At 38.6% G+C, this 22,060-nt stretch overlaps 1 protein-coding gene across 2 annotated transcripts; it reads right to left on the bottom strand.

The window, feature by feature from the left end:
* Positions 1–1,146: 1,146 nt before the first annotated feature.
* lyrm1 (LYR motif containing 1) lies at positions 1,147–21,945 on the bottom strand. 2 transcript variants are annotated; one of them, XM_052022442.1, is made up of 6 exons: positions 21,784–21,923; positions 13,085–13,152; positions 10,906–11,064; positions 5,856–5,916; positions 5,731–5,762; positions 1,176–3,329 (listed from the first exon to the last, which is right to left on the bottom strand). In XM_052022442.1, exons 3-6 carry the CDS (start codon positions 11,062–11,064, stop codon positions 3,216–3,218), a joined length of 366 nt encoding a protein of 121 aa, XP_051878402.1. In that variant the 5' UTR covers positions 13,085–13,152; positions 21,784–21,923; the 3' UTR covers positions 1,176–3,215. The 2 variants fall into 2 exon arrangements, with proteins under 2 accessions (XP_051878401.1, XP_051878402.1); XM_052022441.1 differs by lacking the exon at positions 13,085–13,152 and having other exon boundaries at positions 1,147–3,329; positions 21,784–21,945.
* Positions 21,946–22,060: the final 115 nt, after the last annotated feature.

Consider the following 22,060-nt stretch of genomic DNA (forward strand, 5'->3'; position numbering starts at 1 on the left):
ATAGGAAATTGTTCAAACCATATCACCACTCCAGACCAAGATCACTCCAACCCAAGTCATTTAGCTGCAGCAGCCAAATGATGCATTGAGACAATGGGCCTCTCATTTAGTGTCATAGAGAAATACAGGATGGATACAGGCCCTTCGGCCCAACGAGTCTATGCCAACCACAGTGCCCACCCAGCTAGTCCCAATTTCCCGTGTTCTGCCCATATCCCCATCCCTCCATGTACCTATCCAAGTGCTTCTTAAATTATACTATTGTACCTGCTTCAACCACTTCCGCTGGCAGCTCATTCAAGATATTCACCATCCTGTGTGAGAAAGTTGCCCCTCAGGTCCCTTTTAAATCTTTCCCCTCTTCCCCTAAATCTATGCACCCGAGTTTTGGACTCCCCTATCCTGGGGAAAAGACTGTTACCATCCACTTTATCTATGCCTCTCATATTTTTATAAATCTCTAAGGTCATCCCTCATTCTTCTACACTCCAAGAAATAAAGATCTAGCCTGGCTAACCTCTCCCTATAACTTAGGCTCCCTAGTCCTGGCAATATCCTTGTAAATCTTTTCTGCAGTCTTTCACATAATTTACACATGCAAAACAAAAGGTGTACATGCCCCCATGGCACAACAATGGTCCCCAGCAATAACGGTCCATGACCTAGAAAACATACACCACTTTCAGGAGATACCTTTCAGCAAAGGCAGATATAATGAAAACTTACCTTCACCTCTAGTAAGCCAGCACAGCTGAGGAAAAGTTTGAAGATGACACTCTCAAACCCGGCACAAAGCTCAGCAGTGATCCTTTCCCTTCTGTGCGCTTCTGAGACATTACAGATAGCAGTCACTTCAAAGCATTGGAGGCATCATCAATGCTGTCTTCGTATAATCCTCCAACTTCACTGACTGGATCACTGAACCATCGTCTTCTCCCAGGCCAACATCTCCAGCACTGCGGTTTTAATTATGTTCATTCAGCTCCAATTGGCAGATCATGTTGCTCATATGCCTGACATCAGACCCTGAAACATGTACTCTACACCAAGCTCTATCAGGGTATGAAATTACCAGGAAAAGAAAGTTTGCAAGTTCTCCTTGCAAAAGCATAACATCCACACAGACACATGGGAATCATGGGAATAAATTTTGAACTTAAAGAATTACATTTTGATTTTATTGGAGGGCAGCAAAACAAAAATACTCAAAGCAATCGTTTAAGGTACAAAAAAAAGAATGAAAGACATTATATTTTGTAGCTTTGAAATTGACTTTGGACGATACAAGCCATTGCCCATTTTAAAATGTGGACACTGTACCAGATTATTGGTATGTTATTTATTTTTATGATAGAAGTAGCAAAGACAACTACAGCCTTTATCATTAGATATGCCCACAGTAGATGCTGATATAATTATAAATTTATTCTAACCTTCACAATTTACACAATGGGCTAGGTCATCTAATCCAATTACTAAAAATGTAGTTATAACAAAGCGGTAATTCACAAAGCTATAACTGATATTTTCCTTTTCTTCTCATTAATACAACCATTGTAAAAGTCACTTGTCCTAACAAAATGTTGCATTTTAATTGGGAGAAAAAAAATGTAGTAGGACAGAATACATTAAAGAAAGCAAAGGAAGGGTGCAGTCTCACTGATAACATTTCACATTTCAAGATATATGACGGGAAAGCAGATCTACAAATTATACTATGGGCAATCATAACATGTCACACAGCCCTCTTATTCTATCCCAGCCATATTGTAACTTAAGCAAGGGATTTTTCAAAGTTGAAATTTTGCCACAGTCACATTAAACTTCTCACTCTTATTGACACCTAGAACGAGCATCAGGGTGGGCACAAAATACGTACTCTATATACTAACCTTAGAAAATTAGCAAGGCATTTCATGTCATACTGTTCAGTAGCAGAGTTGTGAAAGTGCAGACCATCTCTACTGAAGCACAGATACATGTTTGATCAGTCAATGGCAAATCAGATAGTTAATATTGCAAAGATAAAAGGTACCTCCAATGAGCCACAATACATCTGTTACAATGTCCCAATGTTGCACTTCATCTGTATGCATTGTTGAAGATGACAAAGGTCTCAGTCTAGAACCACTAATCCATAAAATACTCATTGCAATTACCTTTGGTCAATAATGGACAGGGTGCTGAAGTGAAAATATTATCCTGGAACTGGTGATTGAGCATTCATTTAGTTCAATACCACCTAAACTGCAAAATGCCATTCTTTACAAAGGAATTTATTGTAAGCAGTCATAAAACAAACAAGTGGTGCAAATCAATAAGATTTGCTGAAAAGGCAAAGAATAAAGTTACAATGACAACATGCACCAAGCCAAAAGATCAAATCTTCTGCTACATTTAGAACTCACAACACTTTGGCTGGCCTATTTTCATAAACATCCACCCTTCCACATCCCATGATCTGCATTGCACAGAAGTACATGGAAACATCATCATCTCCAATTCCTTGTCTAGGGTATTATGACATCTCAGTTTAAGCATATACAGCCATTTTTACATTGTTGTTGAATCAAAGCCATGCAACCCCTCACCCAAAGGAATCGTGGGAACAGCTTGACACTCAGATTGCAGGTATCAAGATGGAAGTTCAGCATCACTCTCAGTTATGATTTGAGATGGGAATAAATGCTCACATCCCAGGAATACTTAGGGGCTTAAAGGGGAAAAAAAAATTCTACATTGTAGACATAAAAGTCTGCAGATGCTGGAATCTGGAGCAAAAAACAATCTGCAGAGGAGCTCAATCCACTGAGTTCCTCCAGGAAATTCTGCATTGTGGTGTTCTCTGCTTTTAAGTTTTACTTCCCCAAGAAATCTGGCATATTGAATGAAATTGACCCATGAGTGATGCGTAACATGGATTTTCTCACTCCTTTTATCAGAATAGGCCCAGAAGTGAAGATTTAAAGCCCACAATGAAGCACAAAAGAACGTGGTTCCATTTTTCAGGTGTACTTGTATTGAGAGTATTGTTCAATATCCCAAATGACAAAGTTAAAAAGAAGCTGCTCCAAGGTAATTCCATGGGCTATTTGCTAATTCAAACAGATTGCTGCAGCCTATGGATTTTCATAACAGAAATTTTAGTTCTTCAAAAAATAATGCAACTTAAGTAATGAATAATTCACATGATTAAAAATGTTTAAGGGTTACTATTACATTTCCTCATGTGATCGTAGGTACACTGGCTTGGCAAATTTCCTCAGCCTCTCTTGTATTCTAAACTTGCGTCCTTTTTTATCAGCAAGTCCCATAGGAGGTAAATGTATCTGTAAGTAAATGTGAACTAGGTTAAATCCAAATCATGATGAACCTATACTTCAAAATGTGATTCCAATTCACAAGTAGTATCTTTACAGGTTTTTGGTACCATTTTCAAAATGTCATTTTAACATTTTCCAAAACGTCTTTTTGACTGATATGCTGCATGCAAGAACAAACATTTTTGAAACTGAAGGGCAAATTCAATGCTCTTCCACGCAATCTCAATCAGTCGAGAATATTAAAGCCCCATCTTAGATCTGGAGAGCACGGTAAATATTAATGTTATGTCAATTCTTAATTTTAAATACAAGATTGATCAACAAAAATGCACTTTTTTCTAAATATATTTTAGAAAATTTTTCTAAATATATTTTAAAATCTAAGTCCCCATATTGCACTCTGACTAGTCTAAACAGAAAGAGTTGGCTGCAGAGTATTTGATTACAATTCTTTTGGTAATTTTCCAACAAATATGAGCACTTAATTGTCCTTCACACAATTATATAAGCGGTAAAACAAAGTTAATGACAAGTGTTTCTCTGCTGGAAACTGGACTTTCTAACAAGGGTATGAAGTACACATCCTACAAATTACTACAGACCAACTATTAGGATGAATTATTTTTATGTTTTTTTTAAAATAGTCACCTTGGCAACCCCACAACTTTGTGATAACTTATTCAAACTTGTAAATGAAAAATAAACTGCATTATATGGAATAGCATTTTAAGGGTGTTGGTTTAATTCTTGTATATTAGGTACATGACACAATGAAATACCTTTCTACCCATACAATTATAAACGTTGACAAAGCAGTGCAAGTACAAACTAGTAGGAAGATACTGTGAGTAATATTTTGAATGCATATCTATTGATGGGGCAGTATGAAAAAAACCTATGGACTCAGCATATAGAATACTTAGATTGAACACTTCAACAAATAATCTTGAGAGTCTATTTAAATAGATTGTTTTACAAAATATCCCCCCCCCCCCAAAAAAACCTAACAAGCAAAACTACTGCAACATAACAAAATAAAATCTAGTGACTTCAGCAGCAAATTGCAGTTAAATAGAGGATTATTACACAAATTATAAATTGACCATTTCTTCAGAAAACTGCAGCAACACTTGCTTTGTATGTGCAAAATCAATCCCAATTTCTAAAATGTGAGCAGTCCCTTGGGATGAAAAATGAAAGTGTAAAATCAATCCCAATTACTATAACTTGAGCAGTCTCTCAGGGTCAATGGCAATATTTTCCCCCCACACTGGCAGTTCAAGGAAACACTTGTGTGGTTTCTTTTAAGGTGGGGTGGCTATTGCACACCAGCTACCACATGGTACTGACAGAGCATGGCCTTGATCCAATGGCAAAGTGGTCCAAGATCTGCTAGACTGATGAGTTATGGAGACACATGGATAAATGTGCAGAGATCTAGACACACTAACTGCACACTCACATTGTTAAAAAAACATACATTAATGCCCACAGTCTTCCTTGAACTCAATCCCTCCTTTAGTCTCCTCCTAATCCTCCCTCCTCAGTCACCCTCCCATCCTGTCCTCTCACCCTCAATCCCTTAAATAAACCTAAGGATGACTGATACAGGAATTACTCATATCAGCATTCCCAGCGAGAATGAAATATCTCTATAACCAAACAAATGGCAACCAAATACCTTACATTTGGAGTTTTAGTTTTAATTGCAATTAACTTTGGAACTTAGGTCTAAACTCCTATAATTCTCCAAAAGAAGCATTGCATGGAGACTCATTCCATAATTGTCTGAATCAGAAATCCCACCAGTCATGCAAGGTGAATCACATCAAGAATTTCCAGCCATGCAAAAGGACTAGAAGTGGTTTCATTGCCTGTCAGTCCATACAAGGTCAATTGTGATATGAAATTAAGTTTCTAGACCCAATTTACACTGCATAATATTAAAAATCCAGCATTTTCCATGCATATGTAAATATAAAATATTCTTTATTAAATTGTTTTAAATGGAGTGCTTAATTGAATGGATTACCTACAAAGAGGCATCTGCTGATTTTAAAAAAAATGTCAATAGTGACTTTAAGGTAGTAAACAGTACCTCACAGGGGTGTTGTTAAACAAATACTGAGAGTCACATGACAACACATAACCAAAGGAAAGCATTTTAAGACCAGAAAATGCAGCAGAGCAATTTAGAATGGGAATGCCAGAAGCTGAAGTCTTGACAAGTGAAGGCACAGCTCCTAAGATGGTCACGTAATTAAATTTGGGGACGATTAGTCTGGAATCAAAGGAGTAGAGATTTATGGAAGGCTAACACCCCAACTCAGCATATTTACTTCAATACATTGATTTATGTAACAAACCTATTTCAGGATATAGTTATAATGTAAAGATGATAACTTACAGGTCTTGGATAAGGAATTCTATAATGTAGTCCTGTGAAAGGAATCAAAGATCAATGTTAGATGGCATGTTATCCTAAGGATTTACCATATAAATATTAATGAACTTTTATATTATTCTTCTTACCCATCTCTATCCTTGTGTGGCATTCCATTATGCAGTTTTTAATTGCTTCCACATCTGTTAACTGCAAAAGCAGTTTATTAATAGCCAATGAGAAATGACAAAGAATTTATGCTACCATAAATCTACACATTTGAACTGTAATGATAAGCTCATTTCAGGGTTAGGGAGATTTTTGACCATAACTTGCACAGAAGACTATTGGAGGTATCTTTGATTTTCAAATAACTTTGATTTAAAAATTAAAAGTATTTAAGCAATAGATCAAAAATGGAAGCTTTTACTTAGAGATTAACCTGTGTCAAGGTTCATGACATTAAATCAAATCATTAAATGCAAACCAAACATTCATTAGGCAATGTAACCATCCAAAACTATCTTATTAATTTAAATAGGAACAGCCCTAATCAAAGTTTGCAGACATGGGGTGGATTATTTTCATTTTCTTTCTAAACTGCTCTGCAGCTTTTTGTGTGTTCTTTATGATCTTTCTTAAAGCCTAACTTTGTAAACTTGACTGTGTGACTTATTCCCAAAATGCTCACTGCACATTTTTCAATGATTATGCTCAAGTGGCATGCCGTGCAATATTTTTTTCTATGTTATAGATGTTACATAAATGCAAATTCTCAATCAAAATTAAGAAAATATTAGAAATTGTTGAACGTTTGAAATCTTCATCACCATCCCTCTCACACTTTTCCAATAAGTTATATTATAGCCTATACTAGACAGGAACAAATGGCCTTGTCAACAAAGTAAAACTTCCCAAATAAAACAAAATTTTACATTGAGCCAGATGAGATGACCAGTCTGTTTTAAGGAGTACCTTAATGAAGGACAGGGAAGTAGAGATGCAGAGCGATTTAGGAAGGAAATTTTAGAGATTATGGCAGCTAAAGGCATGGCTATAATGGTGGAAAAATGAAAATTGGTAAGTTACATGAGTGCAGAATTGGAGAAATGGGTAGTGGGGCTGAAGAGATCAAAATAAGCAAGATTGATCAATTTGAATTTACTGCATTGCCTGTCTAGACTCAATATAAGTTCACAAGCTAAGATGGCAGGAGAACAAATTAAGATATTGCCAAACTTTTGGCTAAGCAAATTTAAGAGGGTTTAAGGTATTAGACCTGCCAGTTACACACTAGATAAGATATGCTGAACATGGAGATAGGAAAGACATAGATGAGAGTATCAACAGATGAGCGGCAGAAGTAGAAACATGTGACCTAATGGAGATCAATGTGGTATGCTTGCTGATGGAGAGATTATGAACTCAGGTGGTTTGTTCAGGCTCAAACAAAAATAATTGGCAAAGACATCTGCTCTCTACCCAGCTATCCATTTTTGGTAACATGCATCAATGTAGACTTCGGCAAGTTTTCTTCTCCCAGGTCATCAACCCTACTTACCATCCATCTACTACTGGAAACTGTCTTAATCAAAATTTTAAAATCCTTTTGACCTTCTGTTGCCTAAGTACCCAACTGTTTCAGTTTTACCAGGCAACTCAAGACTCTCAGACCTGATATAATTATAATAAATGTTCTACAGTCATGCAGCACAGAAAGGGTCCCACCACACCCATGCCGATCATTTTCCCCATCTACACTAATCCCGTTTGGCCACATTAGATCTGCATCCTTTCATGCATTGCCTATTCAAGTGCCTGTCTAAATGGCTCTTAAAAACATAGATATTGTATATGATTCCACTACCTCCTCTGACAGCAAATTCCATATATCAACCACTCTGTTTAAAAACTTTCTGCTCAGATCTCCTTTAAAACTCCTTCCTCCCACATTAAACCCATGCCTTCTATTTTTTTTTTAAATACACCTACAATGGGAAAAAGATCACCTACCCCAACTATGCCTCTTATAATTTTATATACCTTGATAATGGTCACCCCTTAGCCTCCTCTGCTCCACAGAAAACAAGCCCAACCTATCCAATCTCTCCCCATAACTAAAGTCCTCCATCCTTTTGAATCTCTTCTGCATTCTCTCTCTAGTGCAGCCATATCCTTCATATGGTGTGATGAGCAGAACTGCACACAATACTCCAAGTGTTCTAACCAGTATTTTCTAAAATTACAACATAACATCCCAACTTTCTTCTTCTTTGCCCAGACCTAAGAAGGTAAGCATGCCATATGCCTTCTTCAGCACCCCATCTACCCATGTTACCACTTTCAGGAAACTATGGACTTGAACCCCAAGGTCCCTCTGTTCATCAATATTCCCCAGTGCACTGCCATTTACTGTACATGTCCCACCCCATTTGACTTCAAAAAGGTATCACCTTGAACTTGTTGGGATTAAATTCTATCTGCCAGCTTTCCGCCGAACTTTCCATCAGATCTACATCCTGCTATAGCCTTAGACAACCTTCCTCGCTCTCCATAACATCACCCACTTTTGTATCATCTGTAAACTTATTAATCTTACCTCTTACATTCACATCTGTTGTTAACCTATTTCACAACCAGTGCCTATCTCTACAGCACACCACTGGTCACGACCTCCAATCAAAATAGCATCCTTCCAGTACCACGGCCCAGCACCAAGTCAATTTTGGATCCAATTAACCAGCTCACTTTGAATCCCATGTGCCTGAACCTTCTAGACCAGAATCTTGCCAAATTCCTTACTAAAATCAATAAAGAATGTCCACCCCCCTGCTTTCAATGATCATTCTAGTTACAGTCCCCAGGTTACAGAAGAATTCCATTCCTGAGAACTGTATGCAAGCTGATTTCTCCGTACGTCAGAAACATTGTCTTCTATAGCTATCTATATCATCTCTCTCTAAATAAATTTGTTATAGTTCTTTAATTTTATTGAATAATCACCCTAACACTATCCTCAATTAAACTAATGGAATATATCCTGTACCCAGTCATTAATGAATGCCACAAAACATTTTACTATTACCAGCTTGAAAAATGCTTAAAAAATATGGGAAAATTTGTGTAAAATCAAATTTCTGTAAGTCAGGTCATTTGTAACCCAAGTAGCCCCTCTATTTCCTCAAAATCAGCCTCAAATGAATGAGACAGCATTTGCCCTGCACATAGCCACACTGACTATCCCTGATCAACCCCTGCTTTTTCAAATATACATAAATCTATCCATTAGCATTTTCTCCAATAATTTCGAAACCACTGACTTTGGGCTCACCTGCCTGTACTAACCCGGCTTCTCCCTGCTGCCTTCCTAAAATAAAGGAACTACTTTAACTATCCTTCAGTTTCTGGCACCTCACTGTAGCTAACAAAGATGCAAACACCTTCGTCAGGGTTCCACCCATCTCCTCCCTTGCTTCCCATCATAAGCTGGGATAGATCCCACCTGACCTGGGTATTTATCAACCCTTATGCATTCCATGACATCTAATACCTCCTCCTTCCTAATACTGACATGCTCCAGACTATCCATGTACCCCTCCCTGAACTAGCTTCCACATCCTTCTCATCCGTGAATGCAGTTGAGAAATATTTATTTAGGACCTTGCTCATATCTTCTGGCTCCACACAGATTACTGCTTGGGGACCCACTCTTTTCCTGGCTATCATTTTGCTCCTGATATACTCATAGAATGTCTTGGGATTCTCCTTAATCTTACTTGCCCTCTCTCTTCACTTTAAAGGCCAGGTGGTCAGGTGTGAATTTAGCCTCAAACAGCCATGCCCAATCTACTTGCCCCAATTCCTGCTTAACCTCATGCTAGGTTTTGTCATTCTTCATAAAGTCTACTGTCAGATTCAAAAAATGCCCTGCTGAAGCCTAGGCAACATTTTATAAACTTTACCCTCTTCAAACATTTTGGTAAACAAACCCTTAAGTTCACAAACCTCATTTAAAACTGAACCAGTTAGTTTGTTGCTTCTCTTCATTCTTTTTGCAAACAAAAGTGGCACTTTGCATGTGTGTATTAAATTTCATCTGCCATATGTATCCAAGTAACCAAGAGCCTTTGTTCCCCAGAACTCTTGTTTTCTGAAATCATATGCCACCTTCGCAATTATGTTCTCTATGCACAAGGCTGTACCATTAACATATATTGAAAAGAGCAACAATTCCAATATGAGTCCTTGAAGAATACCACTATGTAGCTCTTTCCAGTCTGAAAAACAGTAGATGACTATTTTCTGTTTTTCTTTCTCTTTCAGCCAATTGTGTATCCATAATGTCTTTCATTAAAAACATGCACTTTTACAAATATCAATTAATCATTCCTGGATCGCTGTCTCTAATAGTTTTCCTGCCACCAATGGCAGGCTTACACTCCATCCTTCCCGTTTTAAGTAGTGTTGTAATGTTTTCAACCTGCAAGTCCTTCAGCATCACTGGCATATCCAAGAGGAATTGGAAGACTATGGCCAGCACCTCCACAATTTCTCCTCTCACTTTTCTCAGTAATAAAGAATACACCTCATTCATACTGGCTGAACTTTCACCTTTGATGACTGCTAATTTTCAGTACCTTTATTTTTATCCTTTCCAATATGACTTTTATTTCTACACTGACAGCAACATGTGAAGACAGATGCAAACTACTCAATTAGTACCTCAGCCTTAGTCAGGAAAAGCTCCAAGGTAAAACTTTAATATGTCTCATTGACATTGTACAATGTAAATATCGCAAACAGTTGTCAAATCAATCCAGTGGTCAACTGCGACTTTCAGCATTTTACAAATAACATTAGATAAACCCAACAGTTCTTGAGGCAAAGTTTGGGAATTATCTTATGATCCAGTTATTTAAAATGTGATCTCCCTTGACCCAGACTGACAGATTACAGACAAAAGTAACACTTAATGCTAATAACTACTTAACTGATTATTTTTGGGGTCTGTGGCTAAACAAAAATATTCAAACATTAGAAAGAGAATAAAATTGATTAAATTAAAACATTCTTCTCTTCTCCACTCCTTACCATCAAGAAGGCACTAACGGCAACACAACCTACTCAAATACATCTTTGTAACATATTTTCCCAATAAAAATAATTAAATATGCAATAAATTAAAACATTGTAACTTGCATTTTTATTTTTTCTGAATAACGCTTTGGCCTCCGTAACGATGTATTGTTTTTCTTTCAACGTATCATCTGATAAACCTGATAGTGACTGCCATGTTCTTGCTATTCTGAAGATTCTTCGATAAAGACCAAGCACTTCATTCCTGGTTGCTGCTGTCATCTGATAAAATGAAAAAAAAATCTATAATGATTTAGAATATTATGCTGTTGGGTTATCTGGAATGGTAGAAAAAGGCTTGCAGCAACTATACATAGCTTTGTCGAGACGAAGGATATGCATGCTTTGAAGTAGTGCAGCAAGGGTGCACTAGATCATTCTTTGAATAATGGTGTTGAAATAAGGCCTACTAATTAAAATATGTAAAATTCTGAGAGGACTTATCTTGACAGCTGCTGGCTAGGTAGTCTAGAACTAAAGAATAGCTTCAAAAGAAAGTAGATCAATTAGGACAAGATGAGGAGAAATTTTGTTTATATTGGGGATTATAAAACTTTGGAATTCTCTAACCTAGAGGGGTGGATAGTCAGTTGCTAAGGCTATACAAAGCTGGGAACTATAGATATTAGACTGAAGGAACCATGAAATATGTGGACTGCATAAGAAAATGTTGAGATCAAGTATCACCCGTAGTTCGAATACTGGGCACACTTGAAGGACTACTATTACTCCCAATAATGTACAGCATAGACACTAGCACAGTGAAAACGTGCCAAATGACTGGTTTCTAGGCAAATCAATTACAATACAAATTACATTCCAAGGCAATCAAACAAGTATCTCTAACTTTCCGCATGCAGTTTTGGGGAGGGAGGAAATCAAAAATGACAGATACAAAATAACTGCTAAATGCTACTACATGTAAGAGAATTTAAAATAATTCATGTAATTCTTAATTATTTACCTCATTAAAAGAATCCGTACAGCCATTTGATGATTTACAAAAGGGAAGCATTCCTAGAAACTTTTTTAAAAAGTGAAATTTCGTAACTTGAAAAGGCTGGGCAAAGTAAATTTTGGTAATGTATTTCTGTGTACAGAGAGTGTAAGACATTTTTGCTTATGCCTGGAAAGTTGGGCTATTATTACCAAAATGCCCATAATTTGTTTCGCCCAGCCATTTTTGATTTACGAAACTTATCTTATTGAATTATTTTTGTCAGTTTTGGAATGTATGTTTTGCTCTTCTACAGAATATACAGCTCCCCAACCTCCAATTCAATTATGCTATTTGTAGCTGGTGGTTTCTAGAAATATGCTTCACATTTCTCCACATTGAAGCATAACTACATCTGTGCTGTTAACTGCCTAAATTGCTTCCAATAAAACACAAGTTCTCTTGTCATTGATCCCATTGCCTCTATGGCTTTGTTTATCCGAAGATCTTCTTCCCGGGTTCTCAACCACTACAACCTCCAATTCCAACTTGGCAACACAAAGCCTTTCCTTTACAAATTCCTACTCATTCATTATTTCCATCCTTACAGGTAACCATTCAGAGCTTCCCACATTATCTCTGCAACTATATAACACACAAATCACAGTGACAAAAAACAGTCATCTTGATTCCTTTCTCTACTTACTCATCCACTTACAGCTTTCTTAAAACTCCCAACTTCAGTCTTTGTTAATGATTAATACTTAGTGTTCTCCCATCTCGAGACCTTTTCTGTGAAAGATGCAATGAAATTGCTAGTGATTGTAACTTCTTATCCAATTTGACAGAACTAAGACCCACTCCCAGACCCTGGGACCCGTTCCAAAAAATTGCTGGATCCTGCCTCCAGTACTTCCACATCCTAGAATATTTGCCTGGTGCTCACAGGAACAAACTTAATCCAAGTAAATCAAATCACTTCTCTGACTATCTGGCAATCATATAAAGCAGATGGCTCAGATGAACAATGTTATGACAAATCTGGTAATGCAATTAATTGCACGCATCTATCAAATAAAATTGCATATAAGATGCAAATATCTAACTTGATTAAGTGCTAAATATAAATATGGAAATGTAATCGCACAATCCAATACCTTTCCTGACCTCTTTCCTTGCCAATAGGTTACATCTAACATAGTTTTAAATATAAACTGTTTACAATATCAGCTGGGCACAGAGCCACCCCCCAAAAAAGTCAATGATATTAAAGCAAACACAAATAATTTACAAAATACAACTTACCCAATTCTTTTATCTTCACAGCCAGAAATTAAAGTCCAAGTAATATCAGTGGGTGAGGAGAGGACTAGCTGAACAGTATAGGGATAGACAGGGATAAGGAAAAAAAAGAACATTTTTTGAGTAGTGAGAAATTGAAAGATCTTGGTGTTCCGAGGTACTTCAGTGTCCTCTTATACAAATCATTGAAAATTCGAATGCAAGCACAGCAAGCAATTAGGAAGGCAATGTTTATTCCAAGAAGATTTAAGGACAAAAGCAGAGACAACTTGCTCTAATTTCATGGTACCCAGTGACACTGCACCTGGAATCTTGTGTAAAGGTCTGGTCTCCCTGGCTAAAGAAGAATATTTTTGCAATAGAGGGAGTGTAACAAAGGTTCACACGATTGATTCATTGGAACGGTGTTTTTTTTTGTACGAGGAGACTTGCATTGATAAGTTTGAGAGATGATCCACGCATATGAAAATGCAATTTGGGAGCAAGAGTAAGCTAGCTAGTTCCTCAACCTACTCTACCATTTAACACAATCATGGCTGACAGAAGCTCAAATCAGCATTCCTGGCCATGATAACTTTTCACCCCCTTACTTATCAAGCATCTAGCTGCCTCTGCCTTAAAAATATTCATAGACCCTGCTTCTACTGCACTTTAAGGAAGAGAGTTCCAAAGACTTACAAGCCTCTAAGAGAAGAAACTTCACCTCATTACCTCAAACCCCTTTTCTTTTAAACCCAGCGACTCCTGGTTCTAGATTCTCCCAGCAGACTCATCCTCTCAACGTAGTCAAGATCCTTATATGTTGCAATCGAAATTCCTCTTATTCTTTTAAAATGCAGCAGATAAAGCCGAGCCTGTCCAATCTTTCCTCAAGAGACAACTTCCCTATTCCAGGAATTAGTCCTAGTTAAATCCTTCAATTGAACTGCTTCCAATGCATAAATATCCTTCAAGGAGACAAGTACTGTAATGCAATACTTCCTATGTAGTCTCACGATATAACTGAAGCACAACCTCCCTACTCTTGCATTCAATTCCCCTCACAATAAACGATAACCAATTAGCCTTCCTAATTAAACCATAAGATATAGGAGCAGAATTAGGCCGTTCAGCTCGTCAAGTCTACTCTGTCATTCAATCATGGCTGTTTTTTTTTCTCAACCCCATTCTCCAGCCTTTTGCTCGTAACCCTTAACAATCAAGAACCTATCAATCTCTGCCTCAAATACACCCAATGACTTGGCCTCCACAGTCCTCCAATGGCAATGAATTCCACAGATTCATCACCATCTGGCTGAAGAAATTCCTCTTCATCTCAGTTCTAATGTCCCTTTGTTCTGAGGTTGTGCCCTCAGATCCTAGACTCTCCTACAATTGGAAACATCCTCCCCAGATCCACTCTATCCAGGCTTTTCCATATTCAGTAGGTTTCAAAGAGATTCCCCCCTCATCCTCCTGAACTCCATTGAGTACTTGCTAATTACTTGCTGCAAATCATACAAATTCACCCAGATCTCTCTGTAACTCAGAGTTCTGCAACCTCTCATCATTTAGATTATGTTTTTTTAAAAAATGTTTCCTGCCAAAGTAGACAATTTCACATTATACTTCACTTGCCTGATTTTTGCTCAATTAACTTCTCTGCACTCCTTTGTAGCCTCTATATATCCTCCTTCCAACTTACTTTACTACACGTTTGCTCCATCAGCAGATTTAGCAACCATATCATTGATTGAGGTTAACAAAGTTCTTATGGGCTTGACAGGGTTGATACAGGAATTATGTTTCCCTGTCTGGGATATCAAGAATATGGTGTTACAGTCTGAAAGTAAGGAGTTGACCATTCAGGACAGAGAAATTTCTTCACTCACAGGGTAATGAACCTTTGAATTCCCAATCCAAGAGAGTTGTGAGGACTCAATTGCCAAGTATGTCAACACAGAGATTGATAGACTTTTGGACAATAACAGAATGTAGAAATATGGGGTTAATGCAGGAAAGAGATACCGAGGTAAAAGATCAGCCATGATATTACTGAATGGGGGAAAGATAGATCAGGCAAGAGTGGCCAAACAGCCTACTACATGTACTTCTAAAATAGTATGTCCTTATAAAGTAAAACTGTTTAAAATAAAACATATATAATACAATTAGTTTCAAGATAATTATGGATAAGGATAGGTCTGGTCCTCAAGTGGAGGTTCTAAATTGGAGAAAGGCCAATTTTGTGGAAATGAGAAAGGATCTAGGTAGGGTGGATTGGGATAAGTTATTTTTTGGCAAGGACGTGCTCAGTAAATGGAAAGCCTTCAAAGACAAAATTTTCCAGAGTGCAGAGTTTGTATGTTCCTGTCAGGATTAAAGGCAAAGGTAACAAGCATAGGGAACCTTGGTTTTCAAGGGATATTGGTGAGCTGGTTAAGAAAAAGAGAGAGGTGTATAGCAGGTATAGGCAACTAGGAACGGATGAAGTATTTGAAGAGTATAGGAAATGTAAGAAAATACTAAAAAAGGAAATCAGGAAGGCAAAAAAACATGAGGCTGCTTTGGCAGTTAATGTGAAGGTAAACCCAAAGGGTTTCTACAGGTATATTAAGAGCAAAAGGATAGTAAGAGACAGAATTGGTCCCCTAGAAGATCAAAGTGGTCATATATGTGTGGAGCCTCAGAAGATGGAGGAGGTCTTAAACAGTTTTTTTGCATCAGTATTTACTCAGGAAACTGGCATTGTGGATATGGAAGGAAGGGAAACAAGCACTAGTGTCATGGAACATATAGAGATTAAAAAGGAGGTACTTGATGCTTTACAGCGAATAAAGGTAGGTAAATCCCCAGGGCTTGACAAGATATTTCCTCAGACCTTGAGAGAGACAAGTGTAGAAATTGCAGGGGCCCTGGCAGATATATTTAAAATGTCCTTAGCCACGGGTGCGGTGCCAGAGGACTGGAGGATAGCTCATGTTGTTCCATTGTTTAAGAAAGGCTCAAAGAGTAAACCAGGTAATTACAGGCCAGTGAGCCTGACATCAGTAGTGGGTAAATTATTGGAAGGTGTTCTGAGAGATAGGACATGTAAGTATTTGGACAGCCAAGGGCTGATTAAGGATAGTCAGCATGGCTTTGTGCGTGGTAGGTCGTGTTTAACGAATCTTGTGGAGTTTTTTTTGAGGAGGTCTCTAAGAAAGTAGATGAAGGTAAGGCTGTGGATGTTGTCTACATGGACTTTAGTAAGGCCTTTGACAAGGTCCCACATGGGAGATTAGTTCAGAAGGTTCAGTCAATGGGTATCCATAGAAAGGTTGTAAACTGGACTCAAAATTGGCTGAGTGGGAGAAGACAGAGTGGTTGTGGATGGTTGTTTCTCAGATTGGAGGCCTGTGCCTAGTGGTGTGCCTCAGGGATCTGTGTTGGGGCCATTGTTGTTTGTTGTATATATCAATGATCTAGATAATAATGTGGTAAATTGGATTAGTAAGTTTGCAGATGACACTAAGATTGGAGGTGTAGTGGACAGCGAGGAAGGCTTTCAAAGCTTGCAGAGGGAGCTTGCATGGAAAAATGGTCCAGAAAATGGCAGATGGAACTTAATGCAGACAAGTGTGAGGTGTTGCATTTTGGAAGGACAAATCAAGGGAGGACATAGACAGTAAATGGTAGGGCACTGAGGAGTGCAGAGGAACAAAGGGATCTGGGAGTTCAGATACATAATTCCCTGAAAGTAGAGTCACAGGTAGACAGGGTTGTAAAAAATGGCTTTTGGCATCCTGGCATTTATAAATCAAAGCATTGAGTATAGGAGTTGAAATGTTTTGGTGAGGTTGTATAAGTCATTGGTGAGACCAAATTTGGAATATTGTGTGCAGTTCTGGTCGCCGAACTACAGGAAGGATGTCAGTAAGATTGAAAGAGTGCAGAGGGGAGTTACAAGAATGCTACCGGGTCTTGAGGAGTTGAGTTACAGGGAAAGATTGAGCATGTTAGGACTTTATTCCTTGGAGTGGAGAAGAATGAGGGGAGATATGATAGAGGTTTACAAAATGATGAGGGGCATAGACAGAGTTAATGCAAGTAGGCTCTTTCCACCTAGATTAGGAGAGGTAAGTACGAGAGGACACGGCTTTAGGGTGAAAGGGGAAAGGTTTAGGGGAAACATTAGAGGGAACTTCTTCACTCAAAGAGTGGTGGGAGTGTGGAATGGGCTGCCATCTGATGTGGTAAATGCGGGCTCGCTCTTTTAAGAGTAAATTGGTTAGATACATGGACAAGAGAGGTCTAGAGGGGTATGGGGCTGGGGGCAGGTAAATGGGACTAGCAGAATAATGTTTCAGCACAGACTAGAAGGGCTGAATGGCCTGTTTTTCTGTGCTGTAGTTTTCTATGGTTCTAAGGATTTATATCAAAAATATCCAAAGTAAGCACAGAAGTGAATATAACTGTTTTGTTCACATCGGAGGAATTACAGAGATCATAGTTTGTCATAGTTACTATTTGATAAGAACCATCCAAGTCAGATTAATGCATGGGATGATGGGTCTGATCATTTAAGTGTGATGTACTACAAAAGGATTTTATTATTAACGCAATGTGTTTTTTCTCATACCTTCTTCTATATTTCTGTGTTTATCTAATTGGGAATGCTTTGTAGAAATGGAGGTCTCTGTATTGCAGAGGCCGTGAATCTTGAGATTTATTAATCTGGTTCCAACTTCCTGTTAACAAACACAGCCTTTAACACTTCAGAAACAAAGAATAGAGATGAGTAAATAAATGAAAAATTGGATGTTTTTATAAACAAGGGCCTTAAAGGATGAGAGCAAAATGAAGAGGGAGAGGGATTTCCCATTAAAATGTGTTGAAGACAGTGATATCAAGAGGGATTACAGAGAATATAATTTTTGACTATGCTGATCCAATCCTATGGCAGTGCAGAAATCTGTTGAGATCGTCAAACTAAATTTGCAAGAGATCAACAGAGGAGAGAGAACAATTTTAAAAGTCAGCTATCATGGGAAGTGGGATAGCCAATTTTATGGGACCGGAGTTAAGAAACAGAAGCTCAATTTTAGAAAAAGACTGGTGAAGTTGGGCAACATTATATGGAAAGAGTTGCAACTGGGTTTTAGAAGTGGAACAGGGAAAAATACAGGTGGTGGGCGGCTGCATGAAGATTTAGCTTGGTAGGCAAAGGGATTGAGCAATAAATGAACCTTATCTTGATGACAAATACATGCATCAGGTTTTCACATTTTTTCTTTTAAGTATTTGAACATGGAAGGATACAATCAGGGTTTCATGGAAGAAGTCTGATGTATAGGGCTGACACATCATTCATTTTTTCATTACTATCAAGCCAGAGTAACAGCACTGGTTCAGTAAGGAATGCAGAAGGGTATTAGGTTACAGCACCAGGCATAACTAAAAACAAGGTTTCAACTGGGTGAAGCTATAGCATAGGACAAACTGTGTGCTACACAGCAAAAATGGATCAGATCAGCTGTCCTGAAACAACCAGTTCCGAATGGTGACGGACAATGAAACAGCTAATGAGAGTGTTGCTTATGAGTTATAAAAGTGTTCATTTTCTTATCTGGATGACTATTTGTAAGTCATCCAAATATGCAGCTGAAGCAATGAACCAAGTCATTAGTTCTGGAGGAGCAGAATACAATTGGTAATGCAAGAACTGTATTACATGTAATGAATATCGGGGAATAAGCCTTGCTAATTACCAGAACCTACAGAAGATTCTGACAAAGAGTGGAGCAGAACCAGAAACTGGAAATAAACAGAAATACCAAAAGACAAGTTGGAGCACATTGGTGTCCGGATCTTGAAATAGGGATAGGAAGGTGCTAATAGTTGGACCTACGACATGATGCAGTGATCAGGCACTGTCAATAGTAAACATTTTGTTTAGTAAATATCAAGAATCTTTGTCTTTTACAACCAGGAGTAGAGCTGGGTTTTCTATCATATTTAACAGACACATTTAGTCAACATCTGAAAAAGAGATACAATGCTCTTCCAGACATCTAATCTGAGAAAAATAGAGGGCTATGAGTAAGCCTAGTAATTTCTAGGGTAGGGACATGTTCGGCACAGCTTTGTGGGCCGAAGGGCCTGAATTGTGCTGTAGTTTTTCTATGTTCTATAATACTGCTGTATCATTGGTAAGTTGACTGGGAAGTGCTCTTGACATGAAGCAATCAGAATGGGAGGGTGCAGTGCAAGGAACAAGTTTGGAAGTAATTAGGCAGTTTGGTGTCTACAATCAAAAAAATTATACTGGAGCTATTAGGTTTTGGAGAAAGAGGCTCATTGAGCCTTAAGCTGAGTCAGTGGGTTAAAAATAGTTTTGACAATTTGTGAGCACAGAATGATTGCTTGAGCAAAATATCAGAATATCTTGTAGTATCCTTGATCCAAATCAGGCATCTGAAGTCAGCTTCACATGATGATTAATTTTGTTTCTCAGTTGATTGTAACCTTCCATTGATTATTCTGGAGATATCAACGTGGAAGGTTATGAGGCTTTGATCCAATGGCAGGATTTCACAAGTACTATTAGAATACTGAGGAAACTTGTGCAGTGTCTGGGAAAATTTGCATCAAAAGCATGTCCATTAATCTCGCCCATCCAAATTCTGCTGGCCATATTCTGATTGCACCAGATTCCATCAACATCCACATTCAGTGACCAACAATGACTTCCATTGCACCAACACCTCAAATTTAAAATGGTCTTTCCTTTTCTTCTAAGCAACATTCAACAGCTCAGTAATCTTCTAGGAGTTTTATGTGCCTCCACTTCTGTGCACATCCTTGATTTCTGTCACCTCACCCGTATTAGCTAAGCCTTAATGTCTACCCAAGCTCTGGAACTCCCTCCCTAAATGTCTGCACCTCTCTCCTTTTTGAAGGAGTTCTTCAAACTTACCCCAGCCAACTTTTGGGTTACCAATGTTACTGTTCATGTGGAGATAGATAAATATTTGAAAGACTGAGGAATTCAGTGCTATGAGGAAGTGACACAGAAGAGTTGAGGCCATGATCATATTGACTAGTGAGACAGACTTGAGGGGCCGAGTGGCCTATTCCTATTTTATGTTCATGTGTTCTTGTGTTAATTCTCATCTGATTACACTTGGGAGTCATGGATTTACATAGGAGGGAAGTTGGTCCTTCAGCCTAATGAGTCTATGCCGATCATTAAGCACCCATTTACACTAACCCTATTTCTTGTCCCCACATATCCAACTACTCCCCCCAGATTCTAGGGGTTATTTAGTGATCAATTAACCAAGCAACCCATGTCTTTGTGATGCAAGGAAAATGTAACAACTGGAGGTACCCCACACTGTCACAGGGAGAACCTGCAAACTCCACACAAACAGGACCTGAGGTCAGGATCAAATCCATTTTGCTGGAACCATTAGGCAGTAGCTCTAGTTGCAGTTCCACCCTGTGAATCATCTTGAAACATTATATAATGCAGGCTGCTGAGAAAACTTAAGTAAGCAGTGGCAGATGTAGATTGTGGAGGAGAAATATTTCAGGATATTAGCTTAAATTGTCATTAATAAGTATTAAAACAGGCTTGGTAGATGTAATTACTGCAAAAATCATCTGTGCCAGTTAAACAAATCAAACCACTACATCTGCAAACACTATTTAATACAGAAATCTGGATACTCCTGCAAACAGTGCACCGTTGTAGTCTTCAGAAAGAAAAAATACCCAACAGGTATAGATTTAAGATATGGTTGTTAGAAGGATCTCCTAGAAGGTAGTGGGAATCTGGAACTTACTGCCTGAACCTGCAGAGAAGGTACTTAAAGTATATGGATCAGCACACAACATCCCACTACCTACAGGGCTACATATAGAGTGTAAAGAGCGATTGAATTTAAAATCATTGTCAGTGGACATGGATACAAAAGTGGCCTCCTTCAGTGCTGTATTCTACGGCTCTTATTGTTTCACCCTTCGTCCATTAGCCAATCAAATCTTTAAGTTAACACAAAGTTTAACATTGAGGAAAACTTGCAAGCTCCACTGATACTAGGTAATTGGAGACTCAGTTAATTATAGAGGAAAATAAATGGGATAAAAACTATTGCACTTTCGTCATATCCCTCCGAGTCCCCACCCATATTTAACCATACAAGTGCAGAAAGACGCATTTAAACCCATGATTTGTGTTCAGAGTCAACCATATACAATCATCACGTGAAATTCACTGGCGTTATAAAGTCGATATATTTTCCCCCAAAGTAGTCTACAAATTTCCACCCAATTAGTACCAGGAAAAAATAATCAGTTACAGTGACTCAGAGCAGAGACCAGCTCTCAAAGGGTTCCTCGCCTTTAAAACGATGCATCTATAGGAAGTTCAAGCGCGAAGTGTTTATTGCTCATTAAAAACCTGATCGTAAGACACACTGTCCCTATATCTACATTTCGAAGTAAAGGTAGAGTTCCCCATTTTGGTGAAAACATACATTTTGCCTTCCGATGATTTCGTGGACAGTAATCCCCAAAATAATCCTGTTCCTATCCTACTCAGTGTTTTTTTCCCCGCTAAATAGCCTGTCGCCTGACAGAGGAGTGGGGGAAGGGGGGGGTGGAAATAACGCGGGACATTTAGCAAGAGGAACCGGCGTACTCCGACGTTTAAGTAAAGGATGCCGAGCAACACCCACCTGCTCAGAACTCCGCGCCCACACACTCCCCTCCGCGCAGGCAGAGGACAACGGCTCAGGCACCAGCACTGCGCATACGCCCCTCGCGCTCCACGGCCAACAGCGATGAGCGCCGCACATGCGTAGACACACCCCCTCACGCCCCCGCTACGGACGGCGACTGGTAACGGCTTCAGCTCGAGGGCCACGCATGCGTACACGCAACTCCAGGCGGCGATCACAATGGACACTAGCTCGAGCGCCGCGCACGCGCACGCCCCTTACGTTCCGCATCGCT

Source organism: Pristis pectinata, chromosome 8, assembly GCF_009764475.1.
Source record: "Pristis pectinata isolate sPriPec2 chromosome 8, sPriPec2.1.pri, whole genome shotgun sequence".
NCBI classification, from domain to species: domain Eukaryota; kingdom Metazoa; phylum Chordata; class Chondrichthyes; order Rhinopristiformes; family Pristidae; genus Pristis; species Pristis pectinata.

Bases quoted from the DNA above. Each gene is read 5' to 3' on its own strand.
- lyrm1 (XM_052022441.1), bottom strand. From the start codon at position 21,903: ATGTGCGGCGCTCATCGCTGTTGGCCGTGGAGCGCGAGGGGCGTATGC. The intron at 11,065-21,783 runs GTGGGTGTTGCT...TCATTTTATCAG, and splicing joins GGGCGCGGAGTTCTGAGCAG to ATGACAGCAGCAACCAGGAA. The intron at 5,917-10,905 runs GCAAGTTACAAT...CTGCTTTTGCAG, and splicing joins TATTCAGAAAAAATAAAAAT to TTAACAGATGTGGAAGCAAT.